A 16,800-nucleotide genomic window follows, 5' to 3' on the forward strand; every position below is an offset into this window, starting at 1 on the left:
TCTTTCAAGGCGGAGACGGCCTCGCTTAACCGACAGAACTTCCGGGTCAAGCAGCAGCTCCGGCCGGAAGGAGCTCGGCAGGGGTCTGGTGAGTGAGGGCTAGTTTGGGGTCGCTGTAGGGGGTGGGGGGTTACTGAGGCTGCCGAGACGTGGGTTTGAGGCGGTGGGTTAGAGTACGAGGTAAAAGAAGCTGGAGTATCCGTGGCCGTTTTGCAAGCCTGGCCTGGGCTGCTGCAGGCTTTTGGCCATCCTATATTTACTGAGCTCCATCTACCTGCCAGACACTTCTCTGGGCTTTTGGGACACTGTGGTTTACGAGGGACTGTGGCTTTGTGCTCAAGTAGTTGACAGCCTAGTGGAGGAAACCGACCATAAACAAGTTTACAAGCAAACACGGTTATCTAAGATGGTAGTGAGTGCTTTAAACAAAATTAAGCAGAACAAAGTGATGGAACGAAGCGAGGGGTGAATCTTATGAAGAGCTGCTTAAGAGTATTAGAAGCAGAAGGAATAGCAACTGCAAAGGCCTTATCATGGGAACGAACTGAGCTGGGTTAAGGAAAAGGCAAAGGGCCACTGTGAGTGGAGCGAAAAGAGGAAGATGAGACCAGGAACTTAAACTGGCCAAATTTTGTAAGGTTTGTGAGCCAAGATAAGAATTTTGACTTTTATTTGAAAAGCAAAGGAAAGGCATTTGAAGGCTTCTGTGCTGAAGATTAACATGCTGTGATTTATGACTTTAGATTACCCCTGACGCCTCATCAGAAAGATGTACCTCTTGGGCAATGAGAATGCGTAAAACCCAAACTGATAGCCAGAAAAACGTTAGAGACACCCTCATTGTACAGATGTACAGATGTGAAAAACTAAGTCCCAGAGAGGTGAAGGCACCTGGCCTTTTAAGAACCTGAGACTAACAACTCAATTTCATGTTTTCAGAGTTGTTATTTTAATATCTATACGTAATAACTGTCACTTCCTAAAACCCTTCAGATAGTTTCTTTGCTTTAATCGTGGTCCCTTAAATTTAGGGGCATCAGTATCACCTGGGAGCATGTTAAAAATGCATATTCCCCCAAAACTAAAAACGCTATAAGTATAAAATAGGTGTTTTCTTCTGATCTTCTGTTGTAATGGAAAGTGCATAGAATTTGGAGTTTAAGAATAGAAATTTGGTAAACCGCTTAACCGTGTCTTAATCTTATCTTTAAAATACTGTTGTTAATAATTGTAGTGAAAAGTGTTCCAATTTTTTGGTCTTAGAATCTCTTGAGATGTTTAAAACTTTTTGAGAATGTCGAAGAGGTTTTGTTTGTGTGGCTTATATCTATCCTTATGCCATTTTAGATGTCAGAACAATTTTCCAAAAAGTTATTTATTTAAAATAATTAAATTCATTACATGTTAACATAAAAAGCATGTCTATGAAGAATAGTTTGCCTGCAAAAATTTTTTTGAGAGAAATGGCATTGTCTTGCATTTTTTACAAGTTTCTTTAATATCTGATTAATGGAGGACAGCTAGATTCTCATACCTCCTTTGCATTCATTCTCTTGTGATATCATTCCTTATGTAGTCTCTAGAAAACTGCACCTATTGTGTTAGAATGAGAGTGAAAGGGCAAATAATGTTCTAGTATTGTTATGAAAATCATTTTGAAGCCATCTCAAGGACCCCCAGGGGCCTCTGCAACACATTTTGCGAATTGCTGAATAATAATATGGTTATGACAAATTAAAAGATATATGGGCTAAGTCTGAGTGGGACCAAGAAATCTGCATCTTTAATAAGCACCCCAGATTAATTTAAGTGATCTAAGAATTGCATTTTGAGAAAACAAGTTATAAATCAAATTTACTCTAGAGTGTTCTGCCCACCAAAAAAAAAAAGAAAGGAAAACTATGTTTCCATATTTCATGTCTCTCCATTAACAATTTCCAGAGCCTAAGACTAAAAAGTCAGTAAGATGTTTATAGCAGGGCCCTTTCTGACTGCCACATTAATGGGTGTCTGAATTCAGAATGTTGATTCCAGTGCCCTGCCAAGGGGATTTTAGACTCTGTGGTTGGTAAGCTTACAGTCTTTTGGACATACAGATAACTGATAAAAGAAGGAAACTGAGAAGTCTTAGAATTGAGTACTGTGAATGTGCTAGGGGACTGACAGCAAAAGAATTCATCTGAAATCCAGAAGGAAGAGTGAAAGCTTAGGTAGGAAGGCTTCTTGAATAAGGTCAAGAACACATTGGATATTGTAGAGAAGGTCCAATTTCCACAGAAAGATGGGAAGGGCAGGAAGTTTCAAGCAAAAGGAACAATTAGGACCAACAATTTTAAGTGAAAAGTTATCTGGAGAGAATAGAGAGTGAAATAAGTATAGTTAAACTTTGAGCCATGACAGAGGAGCTGGGAAATTATAGGATTTAAGGGAAAATAGGAATGATAATCAGTTTGTACGAAAACTAAGACCACTAGAGATCATAACTAATTAGTGACAGGTGTAACTAAAGACCAAACTTGACTTCTAAATCCATTCATTCCTTTAGCAAGGAATTAGTGTACATGCAGGCACAGCTGGGCTCCATCTAGGTGCTTCTGCCACCTGAATCTATTCCTGGAGAATTATGGATACCATAAAATGTGAAGCTTATCTCATGGGTAAAGGAAAATAACCAATAGATTTTAAAATTGCCTTGACTTTTTTGGATTTGTGTTTAGGACCAGTTCTGAGGGGAGCAATATTTGGGATATCAGAGGGATATGGTGGGAATTAGGGAGACCCATTTAAGAATTAAGAGGATAGTGTGGTACCCAGGTACGCTAAAAGGACTGTGACCTAAGGCAGGAACGGTAGGACTTAATAGAAAAACATCTAGAAGGAAGAAGGAGAAGGTGAATAATAATGGCATGAATTTAAAATGTACATTAGTTCATCTAATGTTCACAACTACCCTATGAGGTGGTTACTGTTAATAACCTTATTCAATAGATGTGTGTACTAAGGTCTCTTGACCCCCATAGCTTCACACGAGGATAGGATCAAGCACTCTTAATCCTCATCCATACTCCTGACCACACAGCCATGAAGATAGTGTAACTTTGATCTTGTAAAACCGGGAGAATTGTATTGTGTGGCTATCAGTCAAGCTATGTATATGCTAGACAGGTAGATCTGAGGGTGAGAGTAAAGAGCTCTTTTTTAGTTATTCTGGAGTTTGAGATACTGGGTGGTAGGGTCAGACCACAGTGGAAAAAAAAATGAGCAAGGAAATCATAAATACAAGTTTATTATATCAGTGTCTTTGTGTAGCTTCAGCAGATGCTTATGGCAAAAATGATCATAGTCAAGGGCATAAGAAATAACCCTGGGTTTGAAGCACAGCTTCAGCAAATACAGAAGAGGGTATTCCTCAGTGTGCCAGAAAATATGCTGACGTTTGAGTGCCCAAACACCAATGATGAGGTGTGCAATGGCTCCAAGATTCTATTGGGAGCATAAGGGCTATGTTAAGTTAGAAGCTTTTTGGAAAATGGCCCTCAAAATGGTGATTTCTGTTTGTGTATTACTAACCTTTGTATGTTACAGATTGCTATATAGTAAGGCTTGCGTGTAAGCAGAACAGCTTTTTGTTTGTTCTCTGAAAGGATAGAGGAGTGCTAACAGTCTGCTCTTCATTTCCTTTTTCTCCCCTTTGCCAATTCAGAATGTCACTTTGACCATTTGTGTGCCTTGTGTAAGGGAACTTCTCCATTTTTCAAGTGTAACAGTGCAGGCAGAGAAGAGTGGATGAGTTGTAAATACAGCTCGAATGCATTTAATTATGGAGAATGAACCATTACTATCCCAGTATTCTTGGAGCAAAAACCAGTACTATCTGGGCATCAGTGTTTTTCCTTCCTTTGAATTATCCCAGAACTATTTCTGCAAACAACCATTTCCTCAGCCAACTTAATATTGAGCCATGAGAATGGAAATCAGCCATGTTGCTTCCTTATTCACTTCTGTCTAGAATTGGAACAGAATGGAAATATTTCTTCTCTCAGAAGTTGGCAGGAACAGCAACAAGGCAGTCTGTTAGGGATGATAACTTAGGCACTTTTCTTTTTCCTTTTTAATGATACAGCCAATATCCAGAATGGTTCTGTAGGGTAAAATCATCTATATTTGTAATTATTCATGATCCTAGAGAAGCTAACATTTTACTGTACCTGAAAGATGAAAAAGGAGTTAGATTAAATTTAAATATCACACTCTTCTGTTATTCCTATTCATGCAGAAGACAGGTAATAAAACATTCTAAGTAACTTCATCCACAAGTATAGCATAGCTCTTTTTAACCGTTTACAGGAAGTGGCACTTTGATTTTCCTTTTTGAACTCTTCTTACCCTCCATATGTCAGCTGCCCCATTGAGAATAGCAGGCGTGATATACAAAGTCCCAAACTTAAAACCGAATTGCATTCCTAAAATTTATGAAGTCTCCCTTTCTCTTCTGTGCTCAGAGCACAATTACACTTCTGTTCAGTACTTCTCACTGTCTTATATATAGTTAGCCCTTTCTTTTCCTGTCTTCCAGGTTTTGTTGAACTTAATCTTCTTTCCCCCACCTGACCAATTCTCCATTTCTTTCATTGTTTGCACATTCAGTTTTCATTTTTGTGGTTTTAATTTTGAATGAAATTAGATAAAGATGTTTATTTCTTTAAAAAAAAAAAAAAGCCAGAAAGTAGAACTCTGTCAAGAGCCAGAGCAGCATGTGTGAACCTCTCTTTCTCTTGCCCTCTGTAACTCTTTCCACCACCACCACCCACCTCCCTAGCCCCCATCTCCTGGCTGCTCTCTTTCCCTTCTCCATCCCTGTTGTCCTTTAACCTGGTTGCCTCAGCTCCCTGTAATCCTGCTCTTCCTCAAATGTCCCTAACCCACAGTGTCTCAGTCCACATTCCAAGGAAAGATTCTTCTCAGTCAGTCAGTGAGTTGACTTCCTCCTGTATCCAAGAAGGCAGAGCTCCAAAAAAGGAACAACAAAGGCTCTCTAGCACAAACTCAGGACTCGGTGAAAACAATGTAACGTTGTGGTTGGTCTCCAAGGTCCATTTACAATGCCTGTTTGATCCATATTTTTGTGAAATATTTGCACTGAGAAAGAGAGGAGTGTGAAATTTAAATTTAAAGACTGAAATTACCTTATGATGTTTCCCCTTCCCCCTCCAAAATTTTTAAATGGTGGCATGATATTCCAAGTAAAAGTGTTTTATATATCTTAAATATATTTTTTGCTGTTTTGCTATGAAGTGCTGATTTTAGCACTTGAAGTGATATCAACAATAATAATAACTAGAGTTATCGGTGATTACTAGTACCAGACTCTGTTTTTTACATACTGTCTTTTTCAGACCTTGTAATAGTCTTGTGAAAAGAGATGCTATTATTTTCCCTCATTTAAAGATGAGGGAACTGAGGCACAGAGAGATTAAGTCATTAACAAAAGTTGCAAGGCTGATTAGAGTCAGAGCCAGGATTCGAGCCTAGGAAACCTGGTTAGAGAGTCTGTTCACTGAACTTCTCTGCGACCCTGCCTGTCAGAGGACTGTGAGTATGAGGTTCTAGGGTGAACTTAATCCAGAGTGGAATCTGAGTGATAGTTCTTTTGTGCTGAAAGTGTTCAGAGAGTCGAGCACCATTAGGTAGGGCTGTTACAGAGGAAATGAGGAAGTATATTAGTGGTTGCTAGTCCATGAGCCCTGTGCCTCAGATCACCTAGAGAGCTAATTAAAAACCATGAATTCCAAGGTACAAACCCAGACATTTTTATTCACTGGTCTGGGGTGGGACCCAGTAATCTTTATTTTTAACAAGTTCTCTAGGAGATTGAGATGTTCGGCCTGGTTTGGAAACTGGACTTGGTTATCTTTTATTCCCACCATTATTTCCTAGGACACGATGGTAATTGAAGACATTGAGGGTTAGTGGTTTGTTCAAGGAATGCATTTACGCATTATGCCTTTAAGATCTTTTGAGGTTACTAGCAGTAGCTCTTTTTGTCTCAGAGAATAATAACAAGTGCTAGTAAATGCATGTGAGTCTGAATAATTATGATCCCTGTTGTATAACATTTGTCAGTTTACAAAGATCCAACACATACTTGATCAAATTTAAACTATTCTTCATCATTAAGTATTTATTGAGTATGTGCTAGTTATGACACATAGTGTTAAAAAATACAGTCCTTGTGCTTAAGAGGCTCATAGGTGAGATGGAGTAGACTGCCTGGCAGTACAGAGCTAGGTGAGTAGTGTCATGGGGAGGGCCACGGGGATCGGGGAATAGCCATCTTGCATCCAGGTGAGCTCCTTATCTATATGGGAAGAAGAAGCAGGCCTTGAGAGGAGGCTCCGGGAAGCTGCGTGAAGAAGGAATTCCACACTGCAGTAACACTGCCAGGACACTGTTGCCCCACAGCCCTCTCACGTGGAGGCTGTTCATTCCCCTGAAATTCCTACATCTCAGAGCAGGAAGAGGGAGTCCATTTCTTCCATTCCTACTGTCTTCTTCCTTGATCCTGGGGGGACAGTAGCACCCCCACAGGTGATCTACCTCACTTTTGAGCCTCTCAGTTCTTTGACTGCTTCACCTTGGACAATTATTAATTGTAGTGAGTCTCCTTCACTCACTTCAGCCTCCCTCTCCAGTTCCCAAAGTCTTATCTCCAGTTTTGCTGTTGGGCCAAACTGCTCCTCTTTAGGATCAGGAATGAGACCCATGACTCTCTGGCCACCATCTCTCATTATGACTGCTTGTAGCTCTTTTTCTTGAATACCTCCCTAACCAGTGACTGATCTGCTTTTTCTCTGCCCCGAGTCCCTTTACCTCGATGGCTCTCCCCAACATTCTCCATTCCCATTTATCCCCCAGGCCCTGTCACACACTTTACTTTCTCAGGGAGGCTTTCTGCGACATGGTTAGCTCTCTATAGCATCTTATACTTACCTTTGAGTATCATTTAGTGTATTTTGTATGTATTTAATGACCATGTCCTCTACCTGACTGAGTTCCATGAAGGCAGAGACAGTGTCTGTGGTACAGTAGGTTGGCACATAGTAGGTACTCAGTAGACACTGTTGAATAGATGAAAATGTATACCCCTAGTCTAAGATAGTAGGTTGTAGACTCAGTGGTAGGAAGCAGGGGGGAGGAAAGGAATGGCAGGATAAGAAATGAGGTGCTATAAGAATAAACTGGAGTTGTGGGAGGTTTGTTTTGCTTTCTCTGCAGAGAGAGCAGGCCTGCAGCTCAGAGCCTTCAACAGCTAGCAGTATCTCTGCAAGTTAATAACATGGTTTTGTTTGCATTGTGCCTAGTGTACAGTTACTTTTATCCAGACTTTCCTTTTAACATACATGTATGAAAGACAATGAGTTTAAGAAGAGCATAAAATATAATTTTAAGAAAAGCATAAAAAATAATAAAAGATATAGTTTTTAAACAAATCATGACAGTAGAAGAAATGAATGAAATTTGGGAAATGCCAACTTGGATGAATCCACAGAATCTCCTTATGGAAGTCCTGGGTGAAATTTGGAGTACTTTTCAGCACGTTCATTTCCTATCACCATTGAGAACCCGTAGTCTAGAATAAAGGACAAAAATCATCTGCCAGTTGTAGTGGAAAAGAAGTTGAGAGCTTATATATGTCAAGCCTGAGCACAGTGCCTGGCTTACTTCAGTCATTTTGTAAACTTTTATTTCTGTTGTTTCCACCCTCAACTCCCTCCCAATAGAGGCCAGTATTCTCCTGCTTACTATATAATATGAAGAGCAAGTCACAGTGAAGTCAAGAGGTTAGATCAGATCACTTCTGTAATCCCCTTCAGTGCCCAAGAGCTTTGTGTCATTTTAATGGGATTTGGGGAAGAAATGGAAACAGTGTTCATCTATTATGTATAGCAAACTCTGAAGCTCTTTGTTTTACTTCAAATAATCCCTCCTTAAATTTGCAAGATAGAGAAAATTATTGTCATCATCTAACCATCCTTTCAAGGACTAATGAAAATTAAATGATATTTACAACTTAACTGTCATTTAGATTCTGAGTGGTTTAATGGCAAAATACAATGATCTGTTGCTTTTTGTGTTACATGATCAAGCAGCTTTTGTATGAGTATACAGGGAAGTAAGTGTCATTTACAAAACTGTTTAGTTTGGCCCTTATAAGAAATAAAGCTAGGTGTTTCATTCCATATTTTATAGAAATTGAAATGAAATTTTTCTTTAAGAGTCAATGATTTTAAAAGAGGAATCAGATTACCAGGAAGTAGATCATAATCATATAGATTCTTGAACTGGGATATTATTTTGCTTTTATTTGTGATATTTTACTCTTATTTTAAATGTGTCTAACAGTCTTTCTCTGTAATTTGTATTTCTGCTAACTAGACATTTAAGATGTCAATTCCTCCCATAGCTAGTTTATAGACTTTGAGTTAGAAATTTGGTATTCTTACAAGCTTATTAAATATACTATATTTTATCTCTTGATATTGAAGAAATTATTAAAGGAAAATTCTTTTGTTTAATGTTCTTGCTCAAGAGGGAGGTTCTATAGCCTCAAAAGTCGGTAACTATTTATTTATGCATAGTGGTGCAGTTTTCTGATATTACAACAAAAAAAACTACTTCAGGTAGTCCTGCATTATTTATGTCTAATGTGTGTATACTTGAATTACTCAAATTTTGAACTCCATGGTTATAATTATTAGGTAGCAGTTGATTTACATTATTGATATAACAGCAGATGGTAATGATGCGGGTTGGAATAAAAGATCATTAAGTTAAATATTTTAGCCTTCATTGGCTCCCTTTTGCATGGAATTTGTCAGAGTGAAATAGAAACAACATTTCAGAACCAGAAGAGCCCTTAGAGATTGTCTCATCTAGTCCCCATTTGACACATGAGAAAACAAGCATAGCTATTTGCCAAGGGCTTACAGCTAGTTGTTAGCAAAGCTAATACCAGAATCTAGATCTCCCATTTCCCAGTTCAGTGTTGTTTCTACTGACTCTGTTGAAATTTTTAGGTGGTATTTTCACTGTTTCACTTCATAATATTGATGTCATTCTAATCAGTTTCATATCTATTTATTTCTCGAACATAGAGTTTCACTCCATGATGAGTCTTTGTTGGTTAAATTTTATATCTGGCTCTCTTTCAGGTTGGTCTCCACTCGTATCTTTTAATCTTGAAGACTCCAGAATATACCTGAATCTACCTTTTTTTTTTTTTTTGGAAAAATTCCAGTACCAAGCAATCAATGACCCACTGTGCTCTTTTTATAATATAGAAGCTATTGAGTTCTCCAAATATAAACAAGATTTTCTCCCATTTTCCCATGAAGCCACTTCGTTGTTTATCCACTTTAGTGGTGAGTGTTATTGTGCCAGCTGCTTTTGCTTTGGAAGATGTAGACTTCAACCAAATGATCCCACTGGGAACAAATCACAGTTCTTCCAATGCATCATTTCTTCCAAGTTTTGAACTCTCAGCAGATTCCCACTCAGGTGATGACGTCATCATAGCCAGAGAGGGAACTAGTGTTTCAATCAAGTGTCTTCTCACAGTCAACCACTATGAACAGGTCTCTTGGTACAACTCAAAAGGACAGCAGCTGGATGACAGAGACAGAGGTAATTATGCCATAGTATAATTAGTCAAGGTTACTCATTTTCTGTTACTTCAATCTTGGTTTTATGGCATATTCAATAAGAAATCTCCAAGATGAGGTACTACAATAAATATTTAAAACTTTTGAAAGGCCTGGGGTATTATACCTATCAGGAAAAGTGAAATAATGGTAATTATTGAACCAGAAGAAGAAAAAATATATAGTTAAAAATTAAAGAAGTGTTCACATAATGATGGTGAGCTGTTTCCTCCCCTCTTGGCAAACTGGTTTCCTTCTTCATTCAAGGTAGGCTCCATCAGGGTTGCTGCACACAGCTGTGCGGACTCTGTACTGCACAGCTCCAGGGGCACCATTTCCTTAGACTGTAATGTGAGTGGTACAGTGTGCTGGCCCTGTATGAGTAGAGCAAGAAGGATTTTGGTTAAGTAAACATCATAAATAATTTTTTTTTTTTTACTCAGAAATGAGTTACTACAAATGTTGGAGGAAATCCCAGGTGTTTTTTAAAATGATTATAAAGATCTGTACATAAAACTTTTAAGTCCCTCTGAGAATCAGAAGGGCACTGAGGAGGAACTTTATAAGCCCTTCCAGCTCATTTCTCTTTTTAATTCTGTACCTTAATTTGCGTGAAAATAGGAAAGTTTCTCTTATATATTTTTGTCTCTCAGTCTTAAAAAATCACACAAACATCATAGTAAGGTGACTAAGGTCTACCTTTTGACAGGTTTTTATTTGATTTTGCTGTTTAAGAACCTGTGAACACATTGTAATCAGAATATTGTTTCCTTTATTAGTGTTCTGTTAGATTTTTTTCAAAGACTACCTGTGTTAAAACACCTTAGAAAGAAATCGCCATGAAATATCAATGGGATAAAGATTAAATTATGGTATCCTCACAAGCTACACTTTGGAAAGGCGTACTTATATTTTCTGTTAGAAAGATAGTGTAATCTCTTGGAATATAAGGATATTTGGCTGTTTATATCAGACTGGAAAACAAAAGGAGACAGATGGTGCTTCCTTCTAAAGTATATGCTAAACATTTTAACCTTCTACAGACTGAGTAACTGGCCACCAAGGAATTGAAGAGTTAGAATGTTAGAAAGAACAGAGCTTCTTAAGAATATAGACCTGTTAAACCAGAGTGTCTAGAGTGGTGCCCTGAACATGTATTTTGAACATGATTTGGGGTTCCCTATTTGGATCCACTGAACTAGACTCTTATCTTTTTTGGCCCTAGGGTCCTGACAAACACGTCTAAGATTTGAGTTACTCAGTCAGTGTGGTTATTATAGACTGGTCGTGTAAACAGATTTTAGGAGACCAGCCAAGAGGAATGGCAGTTTTATTTTTCTATTTTGCCTTTACTTTGAAAACCACTAACATCTATCACTGATGCTTTCAGCAGCAGCTCTGGACAATTGTATTAAATTTTATGAATCTCAAGTGAGAGGAGTTTAAAGAGCATGTCAGTCTAGTATAAGGTTCATAAATCTTGAGCTATTATCAGCAAGTGAGCTAGAGAGTTTAGATTGTGGTTATAGTGGTTGATGAATGGAGCCTATGTATATAGTTCATCATACTGTGGATTCACAGAATATCTTTTTTTTAGCTCCAGGTTTATAGACAGAACCTTGTAAAATAATGACTATTTTCATAGCTACATGTTTTCCTCCTCTTTTTACATTAGTACAAATATAACTACAGAATTTAGATAAATTTTGATGTAGATAAGAATGGGCACAGTCCACAGTACTTACTAATTGAAATGCCCCTAAATCCTGAACCGTAGAATCTCAGGGATGAAGGGGAGCTGGAAGATTAGGCATTGAAGCGGTGCTTAACAAGCAGTCACCCAGCCTCCTCTGGGACACCACCTATAGGCATGGGGACCCATACCCTACACCCCATGTTAGCCCATCTATCCTGTCTTTGAATGGCTTGTATAGTTAAAGCACAGAGTACACTGAGAGCTTATCAGGGAGGTGAGAACTGTGCAGGCAGAGCCAAGTTACTAAAGGATGTTGGTCCTTGTGCTTTGGTTTTCATACTCATACACATTTGTATACACATTCCTGAATAAAGATACCTTCATGTATGGAAGAAAGGCAGCATGTTTTCAATTTAAAATAGAAGCCTAGGCATCTTAGGGCAACTTTTATTCTGTCTGCCAAGCTGTTCATTTACCCTCACTTATGAGACATTGCTTTTGGCTTGTGCATTATTTACTCTGGCCAGAAAATCAAGATGTTATCATCAACCAACCTTTTCTAACAAGACAAATTGACATGTGCAAGGCATGCCAGATTAGCCAGTTAGTAATTGAACAAATACATTAAATTGGTAGAGTTTTTTAAAAATAATTTTGTCTTTTCTTAAGTAAATAAGTAAACAGTAAATTATTGAAAGTTTAAAAGGAAATAAAAATTACTCATTACCCTATAAATAGCCATTGTTTTGTATTTCTGAGACATAGCCTTCTAGTTTATGAGAATGTGTAGGTAGAGGCTGTGATATAGACACTTACACACATATATATAAACATTTCTTTTTAAGGTTAGTCACTTAGCATTATGTTGACACACCTGTCTGCCTGAAATGTGTCTTATATCTAGCAGTGAAAAGTCAGCCACAATAATTGTTAGTTTCAGGAAGATCTTGATTCCCTTTTTAAGTTCCAGGCTGTTTAAAATTCAGACTCTGAACATAAAAGTCTGCCCTTTCTTACATCATTTAATGAAATAGCAGAACCTAATAGATGAGTTGATGTAACATGCTCTCATGAAGAGGTGGAATATTGATAAGGCAGTTTGTGTATTTAGTAATAGTATTCTTTATGCTGTAATTTTTTATTTCTGTTGGGTTATCAGGTGGAAAATGGTTGGTTTCTGATAACTTCCTGAATATCACCAATGTAGCCTTTGCTGACCGTGGGCTCTATACGTGTTGTATCACCTCTCCAACCCGTGCCTCCTACTCGGTCACCCTGCGTGTTATCTTCACCTCAGGAGACATGAGTGTCTACTACATGGTTGTTTGCCTGATTGCCTTTACAATCACTCTCATCTTGAATGTTACACGGCTGTGCATGATGAGCAGCCATCTTCGTAAAACTGAGAAAGCCATCAATGAATTCTTCCGAACTGAAGGGGCAGAGAAACTTCAGAAGGCCTTTGAGATTGCAAAACGCATCCCCATCATCACCTCAGCCAAGACTCTGGAACTCGCCAAAGTCACGCAATTTAAAACCATGGAGTTTGCTCGTTATATCGAAGAACTGGCAAGAAGCGTCCCTCTGCCACCCCTTATTCTAAACTGCCGGGCCTTTGTAGAGGAGATGTTTGAGGCTGTGCGAGTGGATGACCCTGATGAGATGGGAGAGAGAATTAAAGAGAGACCTGCCTTGAATGCTCAAGATGGCATCTTTGTCATTAACCCAGAGATGGGCCGGAGTAATTCACCAGGAGGAGATTCAGATGATGGTTCTCTGAGTGAACAAGGCCAGGAGATAGCAGTTCAAGTTTCTGTCCACCCTCAGTCAGAGACGAAAAGTATTGATACTGATTCTCAAGACAGCAGTCATTTCAGCTCGCCTGATGATACAGGATCTACTGAATCAAACTCCAACTACAAAGATGGGTCATATGAAAGCTGCCAGCTGTGAGCTACGCTCGTACCTACAAAATCAGCTTGCAGAAAAAGAACATGTTTCATGCAGAAAATAACATTTTTACCAAAAAATAAGTAGGATTTTCCCCCTCATTAATATTAAGACTATCAGAACATGAATTATTACCAAAATCTTTCTAAAAATTCAGCATTTTTCCTATCTGATCTTTCTCAGTCATTTTCCTCAAGCCTGATTAAATGATACACGTTGAGATTTAAAGGGGCCTGAGAGATCAGTGTAACGGGGAAAGTACCACACCCAAAATTACATGACTTCTCTTCTAGTCAGGGTTCTTTCATTGTTTAAAGCTGACACTTCTCTTGAAGCCTCAGTTTTCCCACCAGTAAGATGAGGGATTTGCACTAGATGATATCCAAAGTCCTTTCCAGCCCTCTGACTTCTTACCTGCCACCCTTAAACCATAAGAATCTTCAGCTCATTTCTAACTAAACCCTTCCCTAGACTTTGAGTCCCTTTTTACATAAAGGACCGACCTGAAATTTTATTCTGTGATTTGGATTCCTGCACCAATGCTGTGCATAGGTGTTTTTCGGATGTCTTGCTGGTGGAGCATACAATTGTATATGCTCGATTGAATCTTTCCAGTATCACCCGTGAATATATCGCTATACAGATATCGGGGACCTAACTGCTCATGAGTAAGCTACTTTTCATGAGTAAATTGGTCCTTGTGAGGGTATAGCAGTCTTTTAAACTTACTGAGGCATCATTTAGCTCACTGAGCTGGCAGTGATTTCTCAGCTCATCTCCCAAAGTGAAAAATTTGTTCCTAAAGAATAATGTCTTCATTGTTTTTAGAATAAGAAGCAGTGTCAAATCATCTGTCTCTGGTAAATTATGGATTTTGACATTTCTGTTAATAGAATTTCTCAGGCTTTCCCTTTTTAAAAGTACTGAACTCTACGAGACAGTTCTGTGTTTGGGATCTCATTCCAGAGGGAAACCCACAGGTAAATTCCTCTTTAGACCTCTGTCAACACTCTGTCGTCTTAAATACGGTGCTAAAGGTTGCATGCCTCCTTACCTTGTTTGTCTTGTTTATATTTTATTGTTGCTGAGGTTTTTATTTTTGTGTACATCAGATGTAGAATTTTAAGCTAGGGCTGCTTTTGTGGCCTTTCTGAGAAGCACTAACCTGATATAAGATTAGATAATGGTGTGTGGTGTGTGGTACTATATTAAATATATAGATACAGATATATAGGTATATATATACACACACATACAAATGATCTAGACATAAAGAGGGAGAAAAATTATGAATGATGCCACCTGATTCAACTGTGTATAATAAACACGTTGGGCAGTATTTATTGCCTGGCTGAGATCTGATATAATGAAATTGTAAATACTCTTCAGAGTCACTTCTTCAACTGCAATAAGCTTGGCGTCATATAATTTTAAGAACTTGGCAGTGGAGCTCCGTGTGCTTCACATTTCTTCATTTGGCTTCTGATTACTGGAACTTTACTTGAACTAGAGGTTCTTGAGGGAAATGTTCAGGGGAGGTTTTATCAGGATTTTAATTTTAAGGTTTCCAGTGGAGGAAGGCAGGAAATTGGAAGTGTGACCAGATAGAACTCCTGCCTCCCTTTGTGAAGGCTTATCAGAAGTAGTACATCTGTTCTGGATAGCATGAATGAATCAATGTGCAGTTTTATCAGATGGCATTTCAGATAAAGATGATAATGCTGCCTTTTCTGTCTCTCAGGCTGTTTCCATGGAAACCTCCAGAGCCAAACAAAAGCTACCAATCATTTAGCCATATCTTGTCTTGGCTCATAGAGCTGTATTCCTTTAAAGAAAACTGTTTTCATACATTTGGCTCTGAGAACAAGGGCTCTGGAACATGCCCTAGATTATAGAACACTTCTTCCCTTCCCAGAATGTTTCTCTTGAGAATTTAAAATTCTTTAAAATCCCTTTCTAAGGTCTGAGTCTGTCCCCTGAACGTCCCTCAGATCTTTAGCTAGCACTTCATAACCTGTACCATTATAGCAGGTTTGGGGTCATTTTTAGCATATAGCTTGTCACATTAAAGAGAATGAATTTACCCCCACATGTTTTCATAATAAACATAGATATTTGGAACCTTAAGGTAGACATATTTAATGATCAAAGTCCTGGGAAACAGGGCTTGGGAAAAATAACAAGAAATATTCAGGAAAAAAACTGTAAGTTGCACAATACTGTATAACAAGTATAGGCTACTCTAGTGTATCCTGGATAAATTGCTTTAGAAGTGTAATGGTGACTATTTAGTGGCCAAAGTAATTGGATTACTCTGAGTATTCCAGGTTATGGTGCCACTGATAAAGTAGGTCAGAATTTAAGTGGAGCCGGTGTTACTTTCTAAATCTGATATAGTTGTTCACAGGAAGAAAATCACACTCGCTAACATTTTCTCTAGCTAATCAAATACTCTTCGTATATAATTAATGCTCATGTTATCTTTTTGTAAAATCCTTAACCTTTGAACTTCAACTACAGTCTAACAGTCTTTTGACAATAGTGGTGGTGTAATTATCCTTCTGTCTTGGTAGATTTTATAATTGGTGAACATGCCTTTACTCAGAAAATTGGATTTGAAATAGTTCTGTCATCTCATTTATAAATTTTGTTTAGTATTGGGATTTAATGAACCTTATCATCCTTGTGAAGTGAAATAGTGGCTTTGTAAAATAAACTTACCAAGACAAGGCAAATAAACATTTATAGAGATTCCTTGCCAGCTGAAATTCCTTACCAGTCAGGCATCTTTTGAACTGGTATGCCACTTGTTTATAAGCTGTTTCATAAACCTGTCCTCAAAGTTGTATCTGTTCCGACACTTTAGTTCTTGAGTCTGGCCCAGTGGACATTTATATTTCCTCCCAGCCACCTTGATATAAGTATCTTGGGAGTTGCTGACACGGAATGGTTGTGAGAAGGCTCCTGGCTTCTTCACCTCACTTAACACATATTTTAAAGTGAAAATTCACAGCTTTCCCTTCTGTCCTCAGTGAGCCCCCGCCATAGTCCTCTCCACGCCCTGCACGTTTCTTCACCCTAGGTCAGATTTTGTATTTTTATCCCAGAGCAGCATGGGAGCATGGCCACCTTGTTTCCAGGGCTCGGCCAGTCATGGGTGCTAGTCTTGCCTCCACACACCAGCTATTGTAACACAAGTATTGAATACATTAGATTTCCTGAATCACCACTTAAGGAATACAATCTTTTCTCTCCTAGGCCAGCAGTGTTAAAAATGCTAAGCCTTATGCATAAACTCCTAGGTTCTCAACACATTTCATAAAAGTAAGTGAGTTACATATGGTTCAGATGATGTTGAAACAGTTACCATTTTAATGAATACTTATAATTTTGTCCTTTGGGAAAAAAAAAATTGTACTTGAATGTAATGTATTAAATGTTCAGTGGAGTATA

The 16,800-nt window shown here is 38.3% G+C and overlaps 1 protein-coding gene across 2 annotated transcripts; it reads left to right on the plus strand.

Moving 5' to 3' along the window:
• Positions 1-34: 34 nt before the first annotated feature.
• Positions 35-16,800, plus strand: MFAP3 (microfibril associated protein 3). 2 transcript variants are annotated; one of them, XM_081496012.1, is made up of 3 exons: positions 35-638; positions 9,213-9,684; positions 12,557-16,800. In XM_081496012.1, exons 2-3 carry the CDS (start codon positions 9,390-9,392, stop codon positions 13,348-13,350), a joined length of 1,089 nt encoding a protein of 362 aa, XP_081352138.1. In that variant the 5' UTR covers positions 35-638; positions 9,213-9,389; the 3' UTR covers positions 13,351-16,800. The 2 variants fall into 2 exon arrangements, with proteins under 2 accessions (XP_081352138.1, XP_081352137.1); XM_081496011.1 differs by having other exon boundaries at positions 35-88.

Source organism: Giraffa tippelskirchi, chromosome 6 (assembly GCF_054371585.1).
Source record: "Giraffa tippelskirchi isolate mGirTip1 chromosome 6, T2T-mGirTip1v1.2.pri, whole genome shotgun sequence".
In the NCBI taxonomy this organism is placed as follows: domain Eukaryota; kingdom Metazoa; phylum Chordata; class Mammalia; order Artiodactyla; family Giraffidae; genus Giraffa; species Giraffa tippelskirchi.